This window comes from Anolis carolinensis, chromosome 2, assembly GCF_035594765.1.
Source record: "Anolis carolinensis isolate JA03-04 chromosome 2, rAnoCar3.1.pri, whole genome shotgun sequence".
NCBI classification, from domain to species: domain Eukaryota; kingdom Metazoa; phylum Chordata; class Lepidosauria; order Squamata; family Dactyloidae; genus Anolis; species Anolis carolinensis.
This window is the reverse complement of record NC_085842.1, coordinates 286,670,023-286,691,203: the sequence shown is the minus strand read 5'-3', so window position 1 is coordinate 286,691,203 and position 21,181 is coordinate 286,670,023. Positions and strand designations below refer to the sequence as shown.

The following is a 21,181-nucleotide window of genomic DNA, read 5'->3' as shown; positions in this document are numbered from 1 at the left end:
CGGGCTGCCGAGTTGTCAGAGATCCCGTCTTGAGCGACGGGATTTAACAAGCCTCTGACAACCCGGAACAGCTCCGCCGGACGGTTCTTTGCAGACGCAATATTAGCTGCCAAGAAAGCATTCTTTGCAGCATCTATTGCCGCGGCATATGCCCTGAGGTAGAGACACAGCCGTGTTCGGTCTGATTCGTTCCACTCTAAACGCCACACGCGCTCTAGTTCCCTCTTTTTTCGCTTCATCGCTGCCAACTCCTCAGTAAACCAAGGAGCTGGTTTAGCTCGGTTACTCAAGAGGGGACGTTCCGGAGCAATCTTGTCTACTGCCCTAGTCATCTCCCTATTCCAGAGAGAGACCAGGGCATCAACAGGATCACCAACCGAGGCGGCGGGAAACTCCCCAAGAGCCGTCAGGAATCCATCTGGATCCATAAGCCTCCGGGGGCGGACCATTTTAATAGGTCCCCCACCCCTGCGGAGGTTAGGTGGTGCCTTCAGCCTAAACCTATGCTGTAATAGTGTCAGACAGAAATATTAGCTAAGTCAGGCATGCTCTTTTTTTAAGTTTTAAACAACATAGCAAGCGTAATGAAATAATACTTTGTAATAATATATCACATTTTATAACATTGTAGTATTTTTTAAATGCCAATATAAGGAGATAAAGACACTTACCTTTCTCTTATAAAATCTGCTAGTTCTTTTGTAGATACATGTCCGTGTTTCATGTTATGATAGAGAACATCAAAGCCATTGTTTCTTTCCCCCTAAGATTAAAACAAAGCCATCAAAGTTTTGTCATAGTTGGGGGGGGGGGGGCAGTCAAGTTACATAGAATGAAAAGCAGAATTAAGTTTAATAACACTGGTTACTTTTTCCCCTTTCTATCTTTCTTGTTGTGTTACTAAGGGTTTCTCACCCAAAGAGAATCCCAGATACTGAATCAGCACTTCAGTAGTTCATGAACTAGAAAATATGTTATGCAATGAAGTATAATATGAAGATATATTGCCTAATATTCTCAATATCTGTATACTGATGTCATGTGGACTGCAAAGATCATGTACAGAATAGTGTGTATGCATGATGCCTACGGAAGTCCATACATAGGGAAAATCTGAGACTGAGAATGAATGAACATTTTAATCCTCCCGGTAATGTTTATGATACAACACACTAGAACCTGGATGGGCAACAATTATGAAATAAATAAATATTTATATTGAAGTATAGCACTCTGCCTTGTAAACTTTATTAAAGCATGGAAAGAAAAATAGCTGTGCAAACACTTATTAAATAACTAGAGTATTTGCACAATCAGTACATAACAGGAAACATATTTCAGGAATTCCTTGTTTTGTTAATATGATAAATATATATAAAAGTTGGCAGAAAGGATAAAAAGCATCACTTTGTTCCTCTCACAGATGATCCAGTTCTTAAAATTTCTCTTTAGCAGTAGAAGTAAAGTTTCTTTAGGAAAAATTGTTTTGTTTTGGGGTTTTTTTGCATATACTGTATAGACAACCCTCCAATTTTTCTGTTGGAAAAACAGAAATTTGTAACACTTCCTGCCATATTTGTCTAGAACAAGTTAAATACAGGAAAAGAATTTTAAAAAATAAAGTGACTTTTAATATAAAATATTTAAACAATATAGATATTTGTAGTTCTGAGTTCAGAAATTCTAATATTTTACAGCCCACACACTCAACTAATCTGCAGCATCTGCATACCTTGACCTTGGATTAGTTGAAAACAATGCATATTCCTTAAAAATATACTAATATTTAATATTGTATGTAAATTTAATTTTTAAGCCGCTCTGAGTCCCCTTCGGGGTGAGAAGGGCGGCATATAAATGTAGCAAATAGATAGATAAATAAATAAATAAATACTGCATCAAGAAAAGACCATGCCAGTAATCAGTGCCTGCCCCCACTTCCAATTTTCGAATAGCTGAACTGATATTTAGTTAACAAAAAGTAGTAAAACACACTTCATGTAACCAAAACATTTTGGAAAAATAAATCAAGCTTCACCTCAAAATTATTTTAGTTATATATTTATCACATTTTGAAATATTTACTACTCAAAAAGTGATTTTTATTTTCAGGAAAAATTAAGAAACTGAAATGTTTTATCATACTAATTTCTGAATGGCTGGAGAGTCCCAGATATATATTTGCTATACGTATTTTATTCACACATATCTCTTTAAAAATAGAAATAGTTGTACCCATCCCTTAGATTATTAATTTCATGAAGCAATACATTTTTAGAAAAGGAATGCTTTCCACAGAAAAAATATAATAATTTTAACAAATGATAGACCACCTTCCATTTTGGAAATATTTCTATGCCATATCTCTGCTATTACTATAGCATAAACATCACAACCATCTTTTATCACAAAAGCATAAGACCTAGTCTGAAACAGTATAGTTATTGTCAGGTTAGTCTAGAATCAGCCATCTGGTCCCAAATATCTACTCAGTCACCATGCTTTCTGGGTTACTTTGGAAGTTAATATCTCTCAGCTTAAACGACCACATTGGGGGTGAAATAGAGAAATATATAAACTGTTCACCCATCCATGGAGGATGATCAGTGAAAAATACAAGTAGGTTCCAAACTGTTCTTTATGGGGAATAAGCTAATTAGTTACATTATTCCAAACCATTTCATAAGTCTGCATGCTTTTATGGCAAGGAAAAGACCACAGGAAGTTACAGCCAGGCTTTTATCTAAAGCAGAACTTGCCAAATTAACAAACTCCCTTCAGCTCTACTCGTCATAGTGAATAGTGAAGAATGCTGGAATTTGCAGTATAAAAACGATCAGGACAGACACAGTTTGATTCCACACACATATGGCCTACCGAAAAAAAGAGATTGTACAGTAATATCCTTAATAGCTTTCTTCACTACTGAATATGTCTCCATTTTGCAAGTAAGTCTGCCTTCCAAAACAATGAGCATATCTGGCAAGTTGCCACTTCAGATACACACTATGAACAATCAATCAGTTCAGGTTTATTGGTGGCTTGTTTCTTCCCCAGTCCCCAATTTCTGCACAATCATATCCAATCAAAAATACTAAAACACACATACACACACACACACAAAACAACAACACAAATGCTAACAATCCTAAAATAGAATAATAACTGGTATGACTTTACTTTAATGAACAATAATTTCATTTCAACTTCAGAGATTAGAATTCTGAGAAATGGAAAATGATAACAAACTTTTTTGGCCTGTTGTTTGTCTGTATACTTGTAACATGTAACTATGGTTTGTATGTGGAGTAACATTCTATAGGAAAGCAACAAAAGCTTCAGAAGGCCGAAGACTTCTGTGATTTGCAGCAGCAGTAGTTCCAACCCTGTAATTCTGAATTAGAAGTCTTGGTGCCTCAAAGCAGAAAAACCACACACCAGGTAAGAAAACCAATCAGGACTATGCATGCCTATGACTGTGGTTCTGAACCAATGTTAATATAAATAGCATACACTATACAGCGTTTTCAGTCATATTTCTTACAAATGAACCGGTGCCTCCTAAAAATGTGGAGAAAAGTAACTGGAAGCTGTTTGTTGCTGGAGTTAGATAATAAAATGTGGCTCTAGGGAGGGGCAATAAGCTTGTTAAAAACTATGGCTGCACTCTTGTATGTATTTAGCAGTAAACATCACTGGACATAACAGCATGATGTCCAACATCTCTTGCCACAAGGTGGGAATTGAGGTAGCTCCTGGCTCCTTTTGGCCATGCCCAAAGGTGGACCTGCACACCTGGCCTGGAGGTTGGATGCATGGTGTGGCATGGTGTGAGCCTAAGTCTTAGAGAGGAGGGTCACATGCAGTGCTACAGCAGAGTAGCAATTGGAACACGCTGTTCCCTCCTCCAAGTGTTTTAACTACCATTTTCCTTTCTGTATGTACCCAATTACCAAACCAATCTGTGATGAAGGGGACACCACCTATAGATCCAATCAGGAAGCTGGAAATACTGGTCTCTGTAGGAAACATGGCCTGGGAAAGTTGTTGGACTCAGGTTGGAATAGTGGGGAGTGGGGATGAAATTTTAAGGGGTATTCTGACATTTATTCAGGGAGGCAGGAGTCTTGGGCTACAGGTTATGTTAAAATTTACCATTAGAATTCTGGTTTCAGTGGGATCTTTGTTTTGAGGATTCTTTGGGATAGTTTGTGGATTCATTTCCAATAGTTTTCTGCTTGTTCACAAGACCACCACATATGGTGGAAGGATCCTTCACATTTCCTACATTTCCAGCACTTATTATTTAAATCTTTTAAAAACTTAGCGAGTTTTTGGGGAGTCATATACCATTGGTGCATCATTTTCAGCCAATTCTTTCAGATATATGAGTAGGCGTATTTTAACTTTTCATTCCAGATTATCTTCCATTCATTCAACATTATTGTTCTGCCTATATTTCTGGCCTCTTTCATCATGCATTCTTTAATTTCTTCTTTTTCAGTTCTCCATTCTAGTAGTAGCTTGTATGTCTTCGTGATTATTTTTTCCTTAAAAAGGTAAAGGTTTCCCCTGACGTTAAGTCTAGTCATGTCTGATACTGGGGGTTGGTGCTCATCTCCATTTCTAAGCCATAGGGCCGGCGTTGTCCATAGACACCTCCAAGGTCATGTGGCCGGCATGACTGCATGGAGCGCTGTTACCTTCCCGCCGGAGCGGTACCTATTGATCTACTCACATTGGCATGTTTTCGAACTGCTAGGTTGGCAGAAGCTGGAGCTAACAGCGGGCGCTCACTCCGCTCCGGGATTTGAACCTGGGACCTTTCGGTCTGGTAGTTCAGCAGCTCAGTGCCACCAGGGCTCCTTACTCGATCATATTTTTTCTAGAGTTGTTACTTTCTCTGTAAAACCTACTTCGCTATCTTTTTTGAAATATTCTTTTATTTGTCAATGCTAGAACCAGGATATATTTGGAAATTTGTTTTTTAGTTCTTGGGATTTTATCGTAACTTTTTTATTCTCCTTCAATATGTCCTTCCTACTAGGGATGATTAATATGGAACGGGAAATAAATAAGGAAAAATTATTCACATATGACAATGGTGGCTATAATTACCTTTGCAAGGATATGGAGACAAAAGGGAATACCATCAAAGACTGGATAAAGAAAATGCTGGACATTATGAAAATGGACAAACTGACTTTTCTGGTTTCAAAGTCACAAGGTACCAAGATTAAAATGACAGACTGGACTCCATTCAAGGAATGGGCGAAAGAGAATAGAATAAAGATACTAATATAGAGGAATGAGAGGAGAAGAATGATGGTGACAGGGGATAGGGAAAAGGCAGAACTGCTTAATGCCTTCTTTGCCTCGGTCTTCTCACAAAAAGAAAGCCATCTTCAACCTCAGCAACATGGAATGGACAAAGGATTGGGGGAAATCCAACCCCAAAGAGGGAAACAAGTTGTCCAGGAACACCTGGCCACTCTAAACGAATTCAAGTCGCCAGGGCCAGATCAGCTACATCCAAGAGTATTGAAGGAACTAGCGGAAGTTATTTCAGAACCACTGGCAATCATCTTCGAGAGTTCTTGGAGAACGGGAGAAGTCCCAGCAGATTGGAGGAGGGCGAATGTGGTCCCTATCTTCAAGAAGGGAAAAAAGAACGACCCAAACAATTACCGTCCGGTCAGCCTCACATCAATACCAGGCAAGATTCTGGAAAAGATCATTAAGGAAGTGGTCTGCAAACACTTAGAAACAAATGCGGTCATTGCTAATAGTCAACACGGATTTACCAAAAACAAGTCATGCCAGACTAATCTGATCTCTTTTTTCGATAGAGTTACAAGCTGGGTCGATACAGGGAATGCTGTGGATGTAGCGTACCTGGATTTCAGTAAGGCCTTCGACAAAGTCCCCCACGACCTTCTGGCAAACAAACTAGTAAAATGTGGGCTAGACAAAACTACGGTTAGGTGGATCTCTAATTGGCTAAGCGAACGAACCCAAAGGGTGCTCACCAATGCGTCGTCTTCATCATGGAAAGAAGTGACAAGTGGAGTGCCGCAGGGCTCCGTCCTGGGCCCGGTTCTGTTCAACATCTTTATTAACGACTTAGACGAAGGGTTAGAAGGCACGATCATCAAGTTTGCAGATGACACCAAACTGGGAGGGAGAGCCAACACTCCAGAAGACAGGAGCAGAATTCAAAACGATCTTGACAGACTAGAGAGATGGGCCAAAACTAACAAAATGAAGTTCAACAGGGACAAATGCAAGATACTTCACTTCGGCAGAAAAAATGGAAATCAAAGATACAGAATGGGGGACGCCTGGCTTGACAACAGTGTGTGCGAAAAAGACCTTGGAGTCCTCGTGGACAACAAGTTAAACATGAGCCTACAATGTGATGCGGCAGCTAAAAAAGCCAATGGGATTTTGGCCTGCATCAATAGGGGAATAACGTCTAGATCCAGGGAAGTTATGCTCCCCCTCTATTCTGCCTTGGTCAGACCACACCTGGAATACTGTGTCCAGTTTTGGGCACCACAGTTGAAGGGAGATGTTGACAAGCTGGAAAGCATCCAGAGGAGGGCGACTAAAATGATTAAGGGTCTGGAGAACAAGCCCTATGAGGAGAGGCTTAAAGAGCTGGGCATGTTTAGCCTGCAGAAGAGAAGGCTGAGAGGAGACATGATAGCCATGTACAAATATGTGAGGGGAAGTCATAGGGAGGAGGGAGGGAGCTTATTTTCTGCTGCCCTGCAGACTAGGACACGGAACAATGGCTTCAAACTACAGGAAAGGAGATTCCACCTGAACATCAGGAAGAACTTCCTCACTGTGAGGGCTGTTCGGCAGTGGAACTCTCTCCCCCGGACTGTGGTGGAGGCTCCTTCTTTGGAAGCTTTTAAGCAGAGGCTGGATGGCCATCTGTCGGGGGTGCTTTGAATGCGATTTCCTGCTTCTTAGCAGGGGGTTGGACTAGATGGCCCATGTGGTCTCTTCCAACTCTACTATTCTATGATTCTATGATTCTATGAAAATAACACCGCGAAGAAGCTCAAAGAAAGGAGACAATTGAACTCTTTTTCTTTTACTCCCTTTTTTATACACCATCACAAAGAAGAATGGAAGTACACCATATATACATTTTTTTGTTTTTCTTTTCCCCCCATTACGCCCCTTTTCTTCCCTTTTTTCTTTCCCTCTTCCCACCTTCCGCACCCCCTTACCATTTCCCCACACCCCAGTACCCCAACCTCCCCATACTACTCACCCTATATCCTCCCCTTTTTATTACTTTATAAATGAAATATATCAATAAAAACTATTTTTAAAAATTAAGATTTGATTGCTGTTTTAGAGACAGAGGTGGACAGTAAAGAAGAAGGACCTCAATTCCTGCCTCTGCTGCTCTTCCTTTCTCTTTGTCATCTCCTTCTCATCTGAAGTCAAAACTACCATCTCTACACTATTTGCTTGTGAGGGAAAAAATTGCCCTCTTGCAGACAGAGTGAGGCAGTAAAAAGCTATCTGCAACCTGAAGAGGATTAGCCTATTTAATTTTGTCCCCTTACTTTTGCCAAGTTGTGCCAGCCTACCCAAAGGATTTACTACCTGAAATGCTAACTGTTGGCCATGTTTGCTCATGAGGAAGTTGTCCAGAGACATTAGAGACCTGATCTTACAATATCTCACATTGTTCTCAAATCGAAGAATTTAGAACACAGATCTTATATCTCAAAGATTTGTTTTAGTTGTATGCTGATCATATCATACATAAAGCAAGATTAGATTGAGAGAAAGGAGACATAAAATTGAAGGAAATAATTACAATTTAAGATACACTGGTGAAACCATACTATCAGAAAATAGCAAAAGCTTGGAACAATTACTGAAGAAAGTAAAGAAAAAGTGCAAAGGCAGGCTTACAGATGAACATTAACAAAACAGAGATAATGATCACAGATAATTCACATTACAGTAGAGTCTCACTTATCCAACATTCGCTTATCCAACGTTCTGGATTATCCAACACATTTTTGTAGTCAATGTTTTCAATATACCTTGATATTTTGGTGCTAAATTCGTAAATGCAGTAATTACTATGTAGCATTACTGCATATTGAACTACTTTTTCTGTCAAATTTGTTGTATAACATGATGTTTTGGTGTTTAATTTGTAAAATCATAACCTAATTTGATGTTTAATAGGCTTCTCCTTAATCTCTCCTTATTATCCAACATATTCACTTATCCAATGTTCTGCCGGCCCGTTTATGTTGGATAAGTGAGACTCTACTGTATTTCCAAGTAGACAATAAAGCTTTTACACACTCCCCTGTGGCGAAGTGTGTAAAAGCACTGAGCTGGAGACCGAAAGGTCCCAGGTTCAAACCCCGGGAGCGGCGTGAGTGGCCACTGTTCGCTCCAGCTCCTGCCAACCTAGCAGTTCGAAAACATGCCAATGTGAGTAGATCAATAGGTACCGCTCTGGCGGGAAGGTAATGGCACTCCATGCAGTCATGCCAGCCACATGACCTTGGAGGTGTCTACGGACAACGCTGGCTCTTCGGCTTAGTAATGGAGATGAGCACCAACCCCCAGAGTCAGACATGACTGGACTTAACGTCAGGGGAAAACCTTTACCTTTACTAGACAATAAAGACAATGAAATAATTGAAGGTTTTCCATATCTTTACTTAGTCATTAATCAGAATGGGACTGCAGTCAAGAAAGCAGAAGAAAACCAAGACCTGGAAGGGTAGCTATGAAGGAACTAGATAGGTTCCTAAAGTGTAGAGATTTATCATTGCATACTAAAGTTGGACTTTTCCATGCTGTCGTATACCTAGTTTCTACATATGGCTGTGAAAATAGAGCAGTGAAAAAATCTGATAGGAAGAAAATCAACTCATTTGAAATGTGGTGCAAGAGACAAATTCAACAGAAACCGTGAACTGCTAAAAAGAGCTAATAAAACAAAGGTGAATAAAAGGGGACTACTGTACTTTGGCCATATCACAAGAAGATATAACTCACAAGAAAAGACAATAACGTTTGGTTAGGCAAAAGGGAACAGGAAAGGAGGAAGACTACGTTACAGATGGATAGACTCCATAAAGGAAGCCACAACTGTAAGCAGGACTGTTGTTGATAGGGTGACTTTGAAATCTCTCATCCATTGGGTCACCAGAAGTCAAAGTCAGCTAGACAGCAGTTAAACAGCTAGAAAGGTCTACCACAAAATAGTGTTCTCTGAATGCATTTGTCAGCACACATTATCTAATGGGCAGAGCAACCTTAACCCCTCACACAGTTTTTCAGGAAACCTGAAATGAGGCAAAGCTCAACTGATATAAGAGGGCTGCCCTCATGAAGGTTCCACAACAGAAAGCTCTTTGGGTGTATATCTATCTGCAGCTGTAAGCAACAGAAAATCCTGAAATGGGAGTATTCCAAGAGCAAGGAGTGTGCAGACTGATACAGATAAAGCCTTATAACTAGCCTAGCTCCTAATAGATATACTGTATTGTATTTATTCAGTTCTAAAACATACCATTTTCCCCATATAAACATCTCAAAAAGAGATGGGCAGTCCGCAAGTTATGAACAATATAGGTTCTGTAGGTTTGTTCTGAAGTTGAATTTGTATGCAAGTCAGAATCTGGCTTGTTGTGTAAACAACAATTGGTGAAAAAGCCTTGGTGGAGACACCTTTTCCTCATGATAACTCTTTTAGGAGTGAATTTCCCTTCCTAGTGATAGATTTCTCTCACTTCCTGTTGTCTCATCCGCAGATGTTTGTAACTCGGGGACTGCCTGTACATAAGGCTTTTTCTGTTGGTGGTACTGAAATCAATACAGTAGAACTAGGGTACCAAATCACAACTCCTTTCAAATTTTTTTTTAATAATGAAAAAGTTATTTTTAAGGTACACTTGACTGAAAATCCCAGCAATTTAGTTGGCACGATGCCACTCTGGGGGGGGGGGGGGGGGGTAAAAGGACAACTACTTCCTCCTCCACCATCTCAGGGACCCAATTTAAGAGTGTGCTGAAATGATATATTCAAGTTTGCTTCTTTAATCTTTATCTCAATGTTCAGCCAACTATTGTCATGTTCCCCATTCCAATTTTTAAGAATATCTCCTTCCAGAATATGTTTATATGAAGCTCAAATACTAAACATTCACATTTTGATGAAGCATTTTATTTTCTTTATTTACTACAGAGAAAGTGTGGAATTAGCTAGTAACACTGTGTTTTAAATTTTCTAATAATAGAAATAAAAGAATACTATACTTGTCCCCAAGACCTAGTGTGATATAGTAGTATGAAAGTTGGGTTATGATTCTGGAGAATAGGGTTTGAATTCCCGCTCAGTCATTGAGATTCTCTAAACCTCAAAGGAAAGGAAAGGCAACCCCTTTCTGAAATCATCTTGCAAAAAAAAAAACTATGACAGCTTTACCTTTAGGTCCTCATAAAGTGGAAATAACCTGAAGGCAAACAACAACAAAAAACCAGGTTGCTTGATTCTGTATTCATGGAGTTTGGAAAAGCTATGGTAGTGAATTGTAATCAGAACTCATGATGAAATAGGAGGCCTGCCATGTACAGTGATTTGCTTCCTTCTACCACAGCCTCCATGTCAAATAATACAATCATGCTCTAATCAGCACAAACCACTCTGTGCCTAATATTGTATTAATTTAGCAAAAAGTCAAACCTAATTTATATACTGTAGGTTGCAAACATTTCAATTAAATCTCTTTAACAAAAGAGGATAAAATTAAAACTAAAAAAAGCAAGAGCAATGATAATGATAGAGAATGATGTAAGAATGGTAAAGTTGCTTTCATGAAGAACATTTTGTATTGCTTTGAACAGTATTCCTGTTTTTCTCAACTCTGTCTGAAAACGCAGCACTTTTTCTGACTGCTTACAGATCTGGAGGAGGCAGAGTTCAGAATAGATTATAACCTCATTTGCTATAATGTTTGTGACTTTTAATGGTTTCATCCTAAATTGTTTTCCATAATCATTACTGAACAAATATTTTATTGGTAAATATGTAATCATATGTAATGAATACCTGATTAATGAAATTATACTTTCAAATGTAATATTCAAGAGCCAATATTAGACTAATGTACTTGGCAAACTACTGCTCTGCAAACTTTGGTGTTGTATGGACGCCAATTCTAGAGAATTTCTCAGTGTATTTTTAGGGTAAGTGGAGGAACGGCTGTCCAGATAGCTATATTTCAAGCCAATGTATACAACGATTTTTTGAACGAATGAAGTCATACTCGACACACTTTAACAAAGTGATATAGATCTAGCAAGGCGTTTTAAATAAATATATTGCATATTGGTTTTTTCTCCCCAAAACTTCAATTCCCCTCACTCCACCAACCTTAAAAACAGTATGAGAAAATGTCAAAGTTGCCAGAAATATTACAACTAAGGGAATATGCTTATGTTTAACTTATACATCTTACAATTTATTTAACAAAGTCAAGGACCCTACTGCAGCTAAGTATAATACAACCTACAGATTTTAATATGAGATATAATCTTACAGAAATGTAAAATGTTAGTCTTGAATAAAAGGACAGAAATATGGAGCTTCTGCTCAATTTTCCCACCTTGTCTATATTTATCTTTCCTTACTGTTTTTTACTAGCCTAAATTGTTTAGAATATTACATTACTGCTCTCTGTCTTGAAGTCTATGCCTTTTTAACCTGCAACCCCTTCTTGCATAGAATGATCAGCATAGGTAACTGAGCAAGAATTCTCCAACTAGGTGATTGAATCAGCTTCCAAGAATTTCTAAACCTTTTAAATTTGACCTAGTCACCATATGCGAAAATAAAATGTAAAAGGCTCCATGGGCCCATTCCTTATCATATCACTAACTTTTTGTCAGTATAACAAGGGTTAGGGATTGTCGTCTTAATTATCGGGTGAATGACTGGTCACGTCAACCTATTTTGGCTATTGGAAAAATGTATTTGTATTTATTTATTATTTATTTATTACAATACTTATATCCCCCCCTTCTCATCCATAGGGGACTCAGGGCATCTTACAATTTGTAAGTGTTTAATATTTATAATATTTGTATAGTGTTTAATATTTATAAAACATCAAAAACATGTATATAGCATCTTAAATGTATATTGCACTGAAAAATTAGGATGGCATTCTTTTACATTTGTTTACTACATATGTCTACATATGTACATATGCTGCTTTTATTATTTTTATGTTGTTTTATTCTGTTTACATTGTACATTGAATTTTTTCATTTTTTGCATTTGCAATTGTATTTTTATGTAATTAGATTTTAACAGTGTTGTCGGGCTTTGCCCCATGTAAGCCACTCCGAGTCCCTTCAGGGAGATGGAGGCGGGGTACAAAAATAAAGTTATTATATTATATTATTATGTCAAGAACACAAAGTAACGCAGATACCAAATTACGGTTTTTAAAAACATTCAAATTCCAAATTTTCTCTCAAGCCATCTTTTTTGATGTTAGAATTGAAGGCAAAGAAATAAAAAAGAATAACACGTTTCTTGTTAAGGGACAGAGCTTTGGGTTCACATTAAATGTCCAAAACAGGAACACCTACTGCTGCTATTACATTTTGCAGTAGGGAGCGGTTCTGTTAAACTTCTGAGCCTGAGAGCATAGTTGCATTTAGCTTTTACTTCCCTCCATGTGGCAGGAGAAAGAATATAAAAGAATGCAGATTTGGTGGACTGAGTGTCTATCAACTAAGTCTATGAAGAGATAAATGAGACACAGATAAGGGAATCAGTTAGTGGGGGGGGGGGGGGCATGGGGAGTAGAGATAAACAATCTGTTCAAGTCCTGAAAGTATCCTATAGCAAATGGGAATCAAGGCATGGGGGAAATTATGTGACAAGCTCAATAGTTCCCCTTCTTGTCTTACATAGCATGTTTCAAGAGAAAAGGGAACAAAGAACACTCTTCCTCTCCAGAATCATTGCTACACACTAGTGACATAATTTCAAGTTTATGAATAATACAAAGACCCAAATATGATCAGTGTTGCTAGAATCCATTTCTTTCTTTAAAAAAATAAACAATTTCTACAGACCACAGATAAACATACAAATTAATAGTAAAATAGCAGGATTTTCCTCCATCAACTTAACTATCAATGCAGGTTGCAATTTTCAAGGAAAATTGCAGATTGGGAGAGAAGAGGACACAACCACTATGCTGAAACCTCTTTCCACTTAGAAAGAAGACATTCCTTTACTATCAATTAGAGGGGTTTCCCCCTATGTTTACCATGGAACTGCAGTAGGAAGAGGAAAGGGTTAGCTACTTTGAATCCCAATCTGAAAGAAAGGTGGGTATAAATCAAATAAATAAAAATATCCTCCCTGCCCTGAATGTCATTGTCTTTCATGGTTTCTTCACACACAGTAGTCAACTCTACCATTAGTTTTTGAAGGACAAGAAGTGGTTACAGATATATGAAAAGGGAGCAAGAAAAATATGGCAAATAGTATGAGTATGGGATCCTTTATTTAGCTACCACAAGTGTGTGTTAATCTGGATCATGCGTATGTATGTTGATGGGAAACAGGTTATGGTTCCTTTTCATTTATGTATACCTGCTTGTTCTATTTTGTGGGTCACTGAGAGATGGTTCTTGATGTTGGGGTTCCTAGGCTGCAAACACATTTGGACAAAAGGTATGTCTGTGTGTGCATGAAATGCTGTGGCATTGAAAATTGAAACTCCCCGTTATAGAAAATGGGATAACGTCAATATATTGCCAGTGGGTTGAATCCAATATTTGCTTTGTAGTTGCAGAAAACTTTCTCCATTGGAAAATTCCACCATTTTGGTATCTTATACACATATATACCACATTTCCATACAGCATTTTTAGAGGGCTGGAATGGCTGCCATGGTGATTGAAGGTGGGAAAGTCTGCTTCTGCCAGCCAACTGCACACATTCAAATTGGATACAACCTACTATTTTTTCAAATATTTACTACACAAATGCACACACACAGTACTCAAGGTAATCAAAGGAAAGTATTATTTCTTGGGGAAATTTGTGATGAAAAACCCCTCACCTTCTTTAGTCCTATGATAAATTTAGTTGAGAAGAAAGAGGGGGCATATATTGAAAAATCCCATATTATTTTCCATTCATATTAACAACTTTTTTGTCTCTACCACCAAACCTGACTTTGTTAGTTACTAAATATGTACATCCTGGATGTACATACCTGAGGCTGAGGAGTTAGTGTAAATAACAATTATTGTCTAATTATATGGTAAAAACACTCACTCAAATCAAGTAGAGGCCTACACTTCTTTGAAAACTTCAGAAATGTTAAATACACTGCATTAATTGTGGCCTAGACTACTATAAGCTACTTTACAGGCAAAACTTCACTGTGAACAGATAAGAAGTAGGACACACCAAGCTACATCCAGAAATGTACAGACCAGGACTAAGTAAGTCAGTAGATTTCCCATTACTAAAGATACCCATAGAACATCTATTCACAACATGGATAAAATTTCAAATCACCAGTATAAAAGTTAACAAACATTACAAATTAAGTGTATTGCAGAGACATTTAACATGAGTCAGTCACATTCAACCATAAAAGTCACACAAAATTTCATGAAAAACAACTAAATAATAATTCTGCATCACTGATGAGATTCTGTCTATTTTAACAAAGTCAGTAATGCAACGTCAAAACAAAAACAAAAAGAATGACTAGTGATCAACTGTTTTTCCCCCCTGAAAACAAGCAGATACCCTGAAAGTAAAGTCACTAGCTTATATGAATGTTGCCAGTTTTATACATCGGCCTAATTCACAAATAATATGGGGATATTATATTCTTTAATGTGGATGATAATCTTGTCAATAATTGTTACTGCTTATCATAGTATGCACTGAATCCAAACAATATTCAGTGATGAACTTTATATATTTTCTCAAAATCTCTTCTTAAAGTTTCTATAAAACCACTATAGAATATAGAGTACAATCATAAATGTCTGTAGAATGTTGCAGTCAGTAACCCTTTCCCCCAAGTGTCAATGTATAGCAGCCCTGCCAAAAAAAATGTAGGCCAGTTTCCAAAAAATTGTGAAAATGCTTTCCATGAGCCAAACAAGATTTCAGACACATTGTCTATTCAAAGAAAAACAATAAAAACCTATCGGGCCAGCCAATGAGGTTCATTGTGTAAACCTATATAGTCCTTTGTATCTCAGCCATAGTAATATGTAGAATGTTTGCTGAAGATTTGAAAAGGGAGGAAAACAATATACTTAACACTGTCATACATAGGCAATCACTCGCAGCCAAGTATGATTGGCTTCCAGAGGGATGGTTTTGGTGGTGGGTCCGTAAGTGACTGTGGAGACCTATTCTGGATCTGTATAGAATCATAGAGTTGGAAGAGACCTCATGGGCCATCCAGTCGAATCCCCTGCCAAGAAGCAGGAAATCACATTCAAAGCACTCCTGACAGATGGCCATCAGCCTTTGCTTAAAAGCCTCCAAAGGAGCCTCCACCACACTCCAGGGTAGAGTTCCACTGCCGAACAGCTCTCACAGTTAGGAAGTTCTTCCTAATGTTCAGGTGGAATCTCCTTTCCTGTAGTTTAAAATCATTGTTCCGCATTCTAGTTTCCAGGGCAGCAGTAAACAAGCTTGATCCCTTCTCCCTATGACTTCCTCTCACATATTTATACATGGCTATTATGTCTCCTCTCAGCCTTCTCTTCTGCAGGCTAAACATGCCCAGCTCTTTCAGCCACTCCTCATAGGGCTTGTTCTCCAGACCCTTGATCATTTTAGTCACCCTCCTCTGGACATTGCATGGTCTTTTGCAATGAGGAGATAGATTTTCAAGTACAGTGTTAATAGTTTCAATATAGTTAATACTGAACTGTAACAGTTAAACTATGTGCCCATGATTATTTCCCATCTTTGTCTGGTGAGAAATCCTGTAAAGGCTCATTTATATTTACCACTTTGATTAGTGTACAGTTGGATCAGCTAAAAACTGCACAGGGACGATCAAGCTTAACTTGGGCCAAGGATTCCTTAACGCAGCCTTGCCCCAGGTTAAGCAACTGTGGAGCAAAGCCCAAATCCTGATTCCTGACTTTAAGGCTGACAAGACAGCTGGGCTACAGCTGTTTTGTATTCTATCCCACATTCCCAGACTCAGGCAGCCCAGGGACACAGAATGGCAGTTGTCTTCTGCCCTCTCCCCACCATGTCACCAGCTGCGACACCCCACCTACCTTACTTTTCAGCAATCTCATTGATGCCAGCCAGAGTGCTACCATGCCAATGGAGAAGGGCTTCTCCCCTCTCCCTTAGCATGCAAGCACTCTGGCTTATGTCAGCCAGACTGTCAAAGTTCAGTTAGGTAGAATGTCATGCCTGGGGACAGCCGTGATATGGAGGCAGAGGGGATCCTTAAGGTGGTGGCCAGGGGTACCTCTGATGCAGCTTGGGGGGATCTGTATCTGTCTACCATGAAGGGGGGAAACATCATCTGAGATGCCAAGTATTAGCAGTCAGTATATAAAGGCCCTGGTTTTTTTTTAAAAAAGGAAAATGCATTTTTCACCACAGTGCAATTCCACACATTATACATAAACAAGCACTAATATATATATTTAACAGAAATCTGCTACAAATCCCAGTTTACTATCAAGTGTACATGAATGCTACATATACTTGTATAAACCCACATCAAATATACAGTCTTAACGTATTTTGACATACACTTTTTGATGTAAATATGAAAAAGTCAATACAAAAGAGTAACAGCTGCTAGACGTTGATAGTGGACATCATCTAAAATCACAAATAAGTGAGCAACAGGGCAAACTGACATGCAAATCATTGTCCTACACGACCAATTGACTTTTATAACACTCAGTGAGTAACAGTGAAGATCGTATTAGTTTCATCCTTTAGAGCTGCAAACTAACATGGAGACCTTTCCAAAAAAATACCGTGTACCCTGCCCAGGTAGACTGATCTGTTGGGCAAATTGAAACAAGTTTAATTTTAGCTTTACACATATAATACCAAATTAAGAGCTGAAATGTGTAAACTAAAATTAATTGTAGTTGTATCAGTTCGAATTCTGTCTTCTGGAAAAACAATCAAATTAGCATTTTCTGTTGTACCCCTCTGCTCGAATCAATGAGCTTTTTGAGCATCCTAAAAGTGTACTCTTAAGGGCTGCAAAACACTCTAAAGTTGTGTGTGAATATACACAAAAATACTTTGCAATCCTTTGTCATCCTAGTTGTTCTGCTTAAAAAAATATTTTCCAATTCTCTTCTTTTTGGTGCAGTAAAAATAAAGTTGCTTCCTTTCTCCTATTCTGCCGGCAAGACAAAGTCTAGATCTAATCCTTATAGAATAATAGAGTTGGAATATACCTCATGGGCCATCTAGTCCAACCCCCTGCCATGCAGGAAAAGCATAATCAAAGTATTCCTGACGGCCATCCAGCCTCTGTTTAAAAATTTCCAAGGAAGGAGCTTCCACCAAGGGCTTATGATATATAATTTTTACGGGAAAAAACACTAATGCTGAAAAAAGTTTATTACAACCTTAAAACTATCCAACATTTTATTATATTGCTGAGGAAATCAGTAAGTAAAAGCAAGTAACACACTGTCACAATGGCTACTCTCCCATTGCAATATTCCTGTTCAGGAATTTCCTCTCTCCCACCCTTGTCCTGCTGTGCCACTGAGCCTTAGATGGAAGTCAGCATGTTTTATGTAGCAGGATGCACTCTGTCCTGAAAATGGGCAAAGCATCCTCTCAATTTTAATCTCATCTCCAGAATATATACAATAAGAATTCAAAGACTGAGGAGATTAACACACTCCCTTCCTGCCATTCCTCAGAAACTCAAAAGGGAAAATAGAAGATTTTCTAACAAGGAAAGGACAGTAGTAAACTCTCTTCTAGCTTGAACAATTGTTTATACTTTTCATATTATTTAAAATCATGATACATTATGCCAAGAACTAGCTTCTCTTCCCCCCCCCCCTCCAAATTGTTTACCCAATATATGCACACCACACTATATAGTTTTCTACTATTCTTTGTTTTCTCTATAGTAACCAACTAAATAGAACACCTCTGTTCTATTTAGTACAGTTTGATTATCCCTTATCCAAAATGCTTGGGACCAAAGGTGTTTTGGATTTTGGAATATCTGTATTTACATATATAGAGAGAATGAATTTATCTTGCTGATGGAAGCTAGGTCTCAACATGAAATTAACTTCTGTGTCATGTACACCTTATACACATACTCTGGAGGTAATTTTAAACAACACTTTAAGTCCTATGCATGAAACAAAGTTTGTGCCTACTGAACCAGTAGAAAACAAAGGTCTCAACCACCCAGGAGGACAATTCTGGAGGGTTTCGGGTTTCAGAATTCCAGATAAGAAATGCTCAACCTGTATAAGCCTAAAAAGTGGCTTATGCAGTGAAGGAAATAAATAAGGTATTTTAGTATCTTGGAATAAATAAAACATAGTAAGTTTTATTGCTTCTGTTATGTTCAACACTGCCACCATGTCTATCTGTTGCCCATCAGGTGCCACTATCTGAGCCATGGCTATGGGGGATATGGGAGTATTTCTGAATTCCAGATAAGGGATGCTCAACCTGCATTCAAGCACTACAACTGTTTCTACATAGCATCACAATAGGAACAGAAAAGAAAGGTGAAAGGGCAAGAGGGGAGGAAAGGAAGGGAAAAGTGGCTCCCCGCAGTAATGTTCGACAAGCTCCAACTCTCCTAGGTTTCAGGAAAGCCGTGAAGACATGGCTATGTACTCAAGCATTTGAGGAGTAATATCTGAGGTCGACATGATGTGAATCAAGGCGTATGCGAAGGTGTTAGTGGACGAACTTAACTATATACTGTATGCATTTTAAATTTTATAATTCATGGTTTAACAGATTTTAATTCGAGTTTTAATTAATGCAGTACTGTTTTATTGTTTATGGATTCTGTTACTGTTTTATTGAATGTATTTTGGGCAATATAATTGCCAACTATTGTAAGCTGCCCTGAGTCCCTCCGGGTGAGAAGGACGGGGTAAAAGTGATGTAAATAAATAAAAAAATAAATAAAGGATATGAGGGGAGGGGAGGGAAAGAAGGGAAGAGAAAGGAAGGGAACAAAGGAAGGGAGGAAGAGGTGGGAAGGAGGAAGGGAGGAAGAGGGGGGAAGGTGTTATGTGGGGGGGGGACAAGGGAAGAAGGAAGGAAGGAAGGAAGGAAGGAAGGAAGGAAGGAAGGAAGGAAGGAAGGAAAGAGAAGGTGTTATGAGAGAAAGCAAAGGAAGAAGGAAGGATGGATGGAAGGAAGGAAGAAGAGGGGGAAGGTGTTATGAGAAAAAGCAAGGGAATAAAGGAAGGAAGGAAGGAAGGAAGGAAGGAAGGAAGGAAGGAAGGGGAGAGGGGGTGTTATGAGGGAAAGCGAGGGAGGGAAGGAAGAAAAAAGATGCAGGGAAGGAAGGAAGAAGAGAGGGGAAGGTGTTATGAGGGAAAGCAAGGGAAGAAGGAAGCCAGAAATAAAGGAAGACAGACGGAAGGAAGGGAGAAAGGAGGGGAAGGTGTTATGAGGGAAAGGAAGAAAGACGGAAGCAAAGAAGGAAGACAGACGGAAAAAGCGAGGGGAAGGAGTTATGAGGGAAAGGAAGGGAAGAAGGAAGCAGGGAAGGCAGACAGACGGAAGGAAGAAGAAAGGGGAAGTTGTTATAAGGGAAAGCATGGGAAGAAGGAAGGAAGAGAGGGATGTGTATGAAGGAAACGGAAGGAAGAAAAGCGCCACAATGGAAATGCAGACCAAGGCATACGCTAATAAGTTCATAAAATCAGGTTTCAAGTGACGACTTAAAAGTTACTTGGACCTGTTTCTCCGCCTGCCTTGTTTACGGAAATCAGTGAGAAGTCCTGAGCGTTATAAACAAGGGAAGAGCTCTCGGAACGCCAACACCAAAGAAAACAAGAACTAGATTTCCAAAACAAAACAAACAATAAAGCAGCCAAGCGGCATTTCTGTCGCCAAAGAGGGGAGGCGGATCCTGAGCAAACTTCCACTGAAGCCCTAGTTTCTGGGGTTTTGTCGCCGAGAGCAGTGCAAGAGGGAGGGAAAGTAAACAATCCCGTCCAGCCTGGCCCGATTCCTGCGAGGGGGGGGGGGGGAGGAGGGGAAGGAGGCGGGGAGCAGCTTGTGGCGCGTCGATCCCGCTTTCGGGGGAGCAGGTGCCTAGTTCTCCCCTTAGCCAAACAGTGCAGGGACCCAACTCGGGGGAATAGGCGACGCCGGCCTAGTGGAAGAGTCCAATCTGGGGCGGGGGGGGGGGGGCGGAGAGGGGGACATTCGCCTCACGGTTCCCCCCCCCTCCTCTCGCAGTGGTTGCGTCCTCTGCTCGCTATGGGAGAAGAAAGGAGGTCCCGACCGGCAGCAGGCCCCAGCCGGACCCCGACTCAATCCTGACTGGGAAAGAAGGACAGCTCCGGACAGAAACACCTCCCTACCCAGAAACTCTCCACGAAGTACGCCATCACCATCGCGAGGCCTCGGTCCGAAGGAGGAAACGGTCTCCGAGACACGCCGCCTTCCTTCCCTTCGCAGCCGGACTCTTAGCACTCCTTCTCTCCCTCCTGCCTGAACTCTCCTCAGAGACCGACCCGGGGTGCCACTGAGGCGCATGCGCCAAGTTTGCCGGCGAGAGCGCAGGCACCGAAGCGCGAGACAACATAGGCAGTTGGAACGCGCCCGCCTCGCTCCCTCCCTCCCTGCCTACCTCGTGACGGAGAAAGTGCGCATGCGCGGAAGGGCGGAAATGCTGGCTTGGGGAAACTAAGGGAAGGGAGGGGGAGATAGGGAAGCCAGGCTGACCAAGGCTTTTTGCTGCCTGAGCCCTCTCAGCGCGGTCATAGCTAATTTCTACATGGAACACATTGAGAAACAAGCCCTGGAAACAGCAACAAAAAGCCCACTCTATGGTTCAGATATGTGGATGACACCTTCACCATTTGGAGCCATGGAGAAGAAGAACTCAACAGGTTC

The 21,181-nt window shown here is 39.8% G+C and overlaps 1 protein-coding gene and 1 long non-coding RNA gene across 5 annotated transcripts in view; one reads left to right on the top strand and one right to left on the bottom strand.

Moving 5' to 3' along the window:
* fcho2 (FCH and mu domain containing endocytic adaptor 2) overlaps positions 1–21,181 on the bottom strand; it is a 119,876-nt gene that overhangs the window by 97,670 nt on the left and 1,025 nt on the right. For 3 of the 4 annotated variants that reach the window (XM_062972312.1, XM_062972311.1, XM_062972310.1), the window contains exon 2: positions 672–763. In XM_062972312.1, coding sequence (XP_062828382.1) covers positions 672–763 — 92 coding nt within the window. Of the gene's footprint in view, positions 1–671; positions 764–20,646; positions 20,923–21,181 lie in introns of those variants that run through there. The other variant, XM_062972313.1, reaches the window with a different exon arrangement.
* Positions 19,638–19,820, top strand: LOC134296726 (uncharacterized). The gene is made up of 2 exons (XR_010003562.1): positions 19,638–19,718; positions 19,786–19,820. It is a non-coding gene; the product is annotated as an uncharacterized LOC134296726 (long non-coding RNA).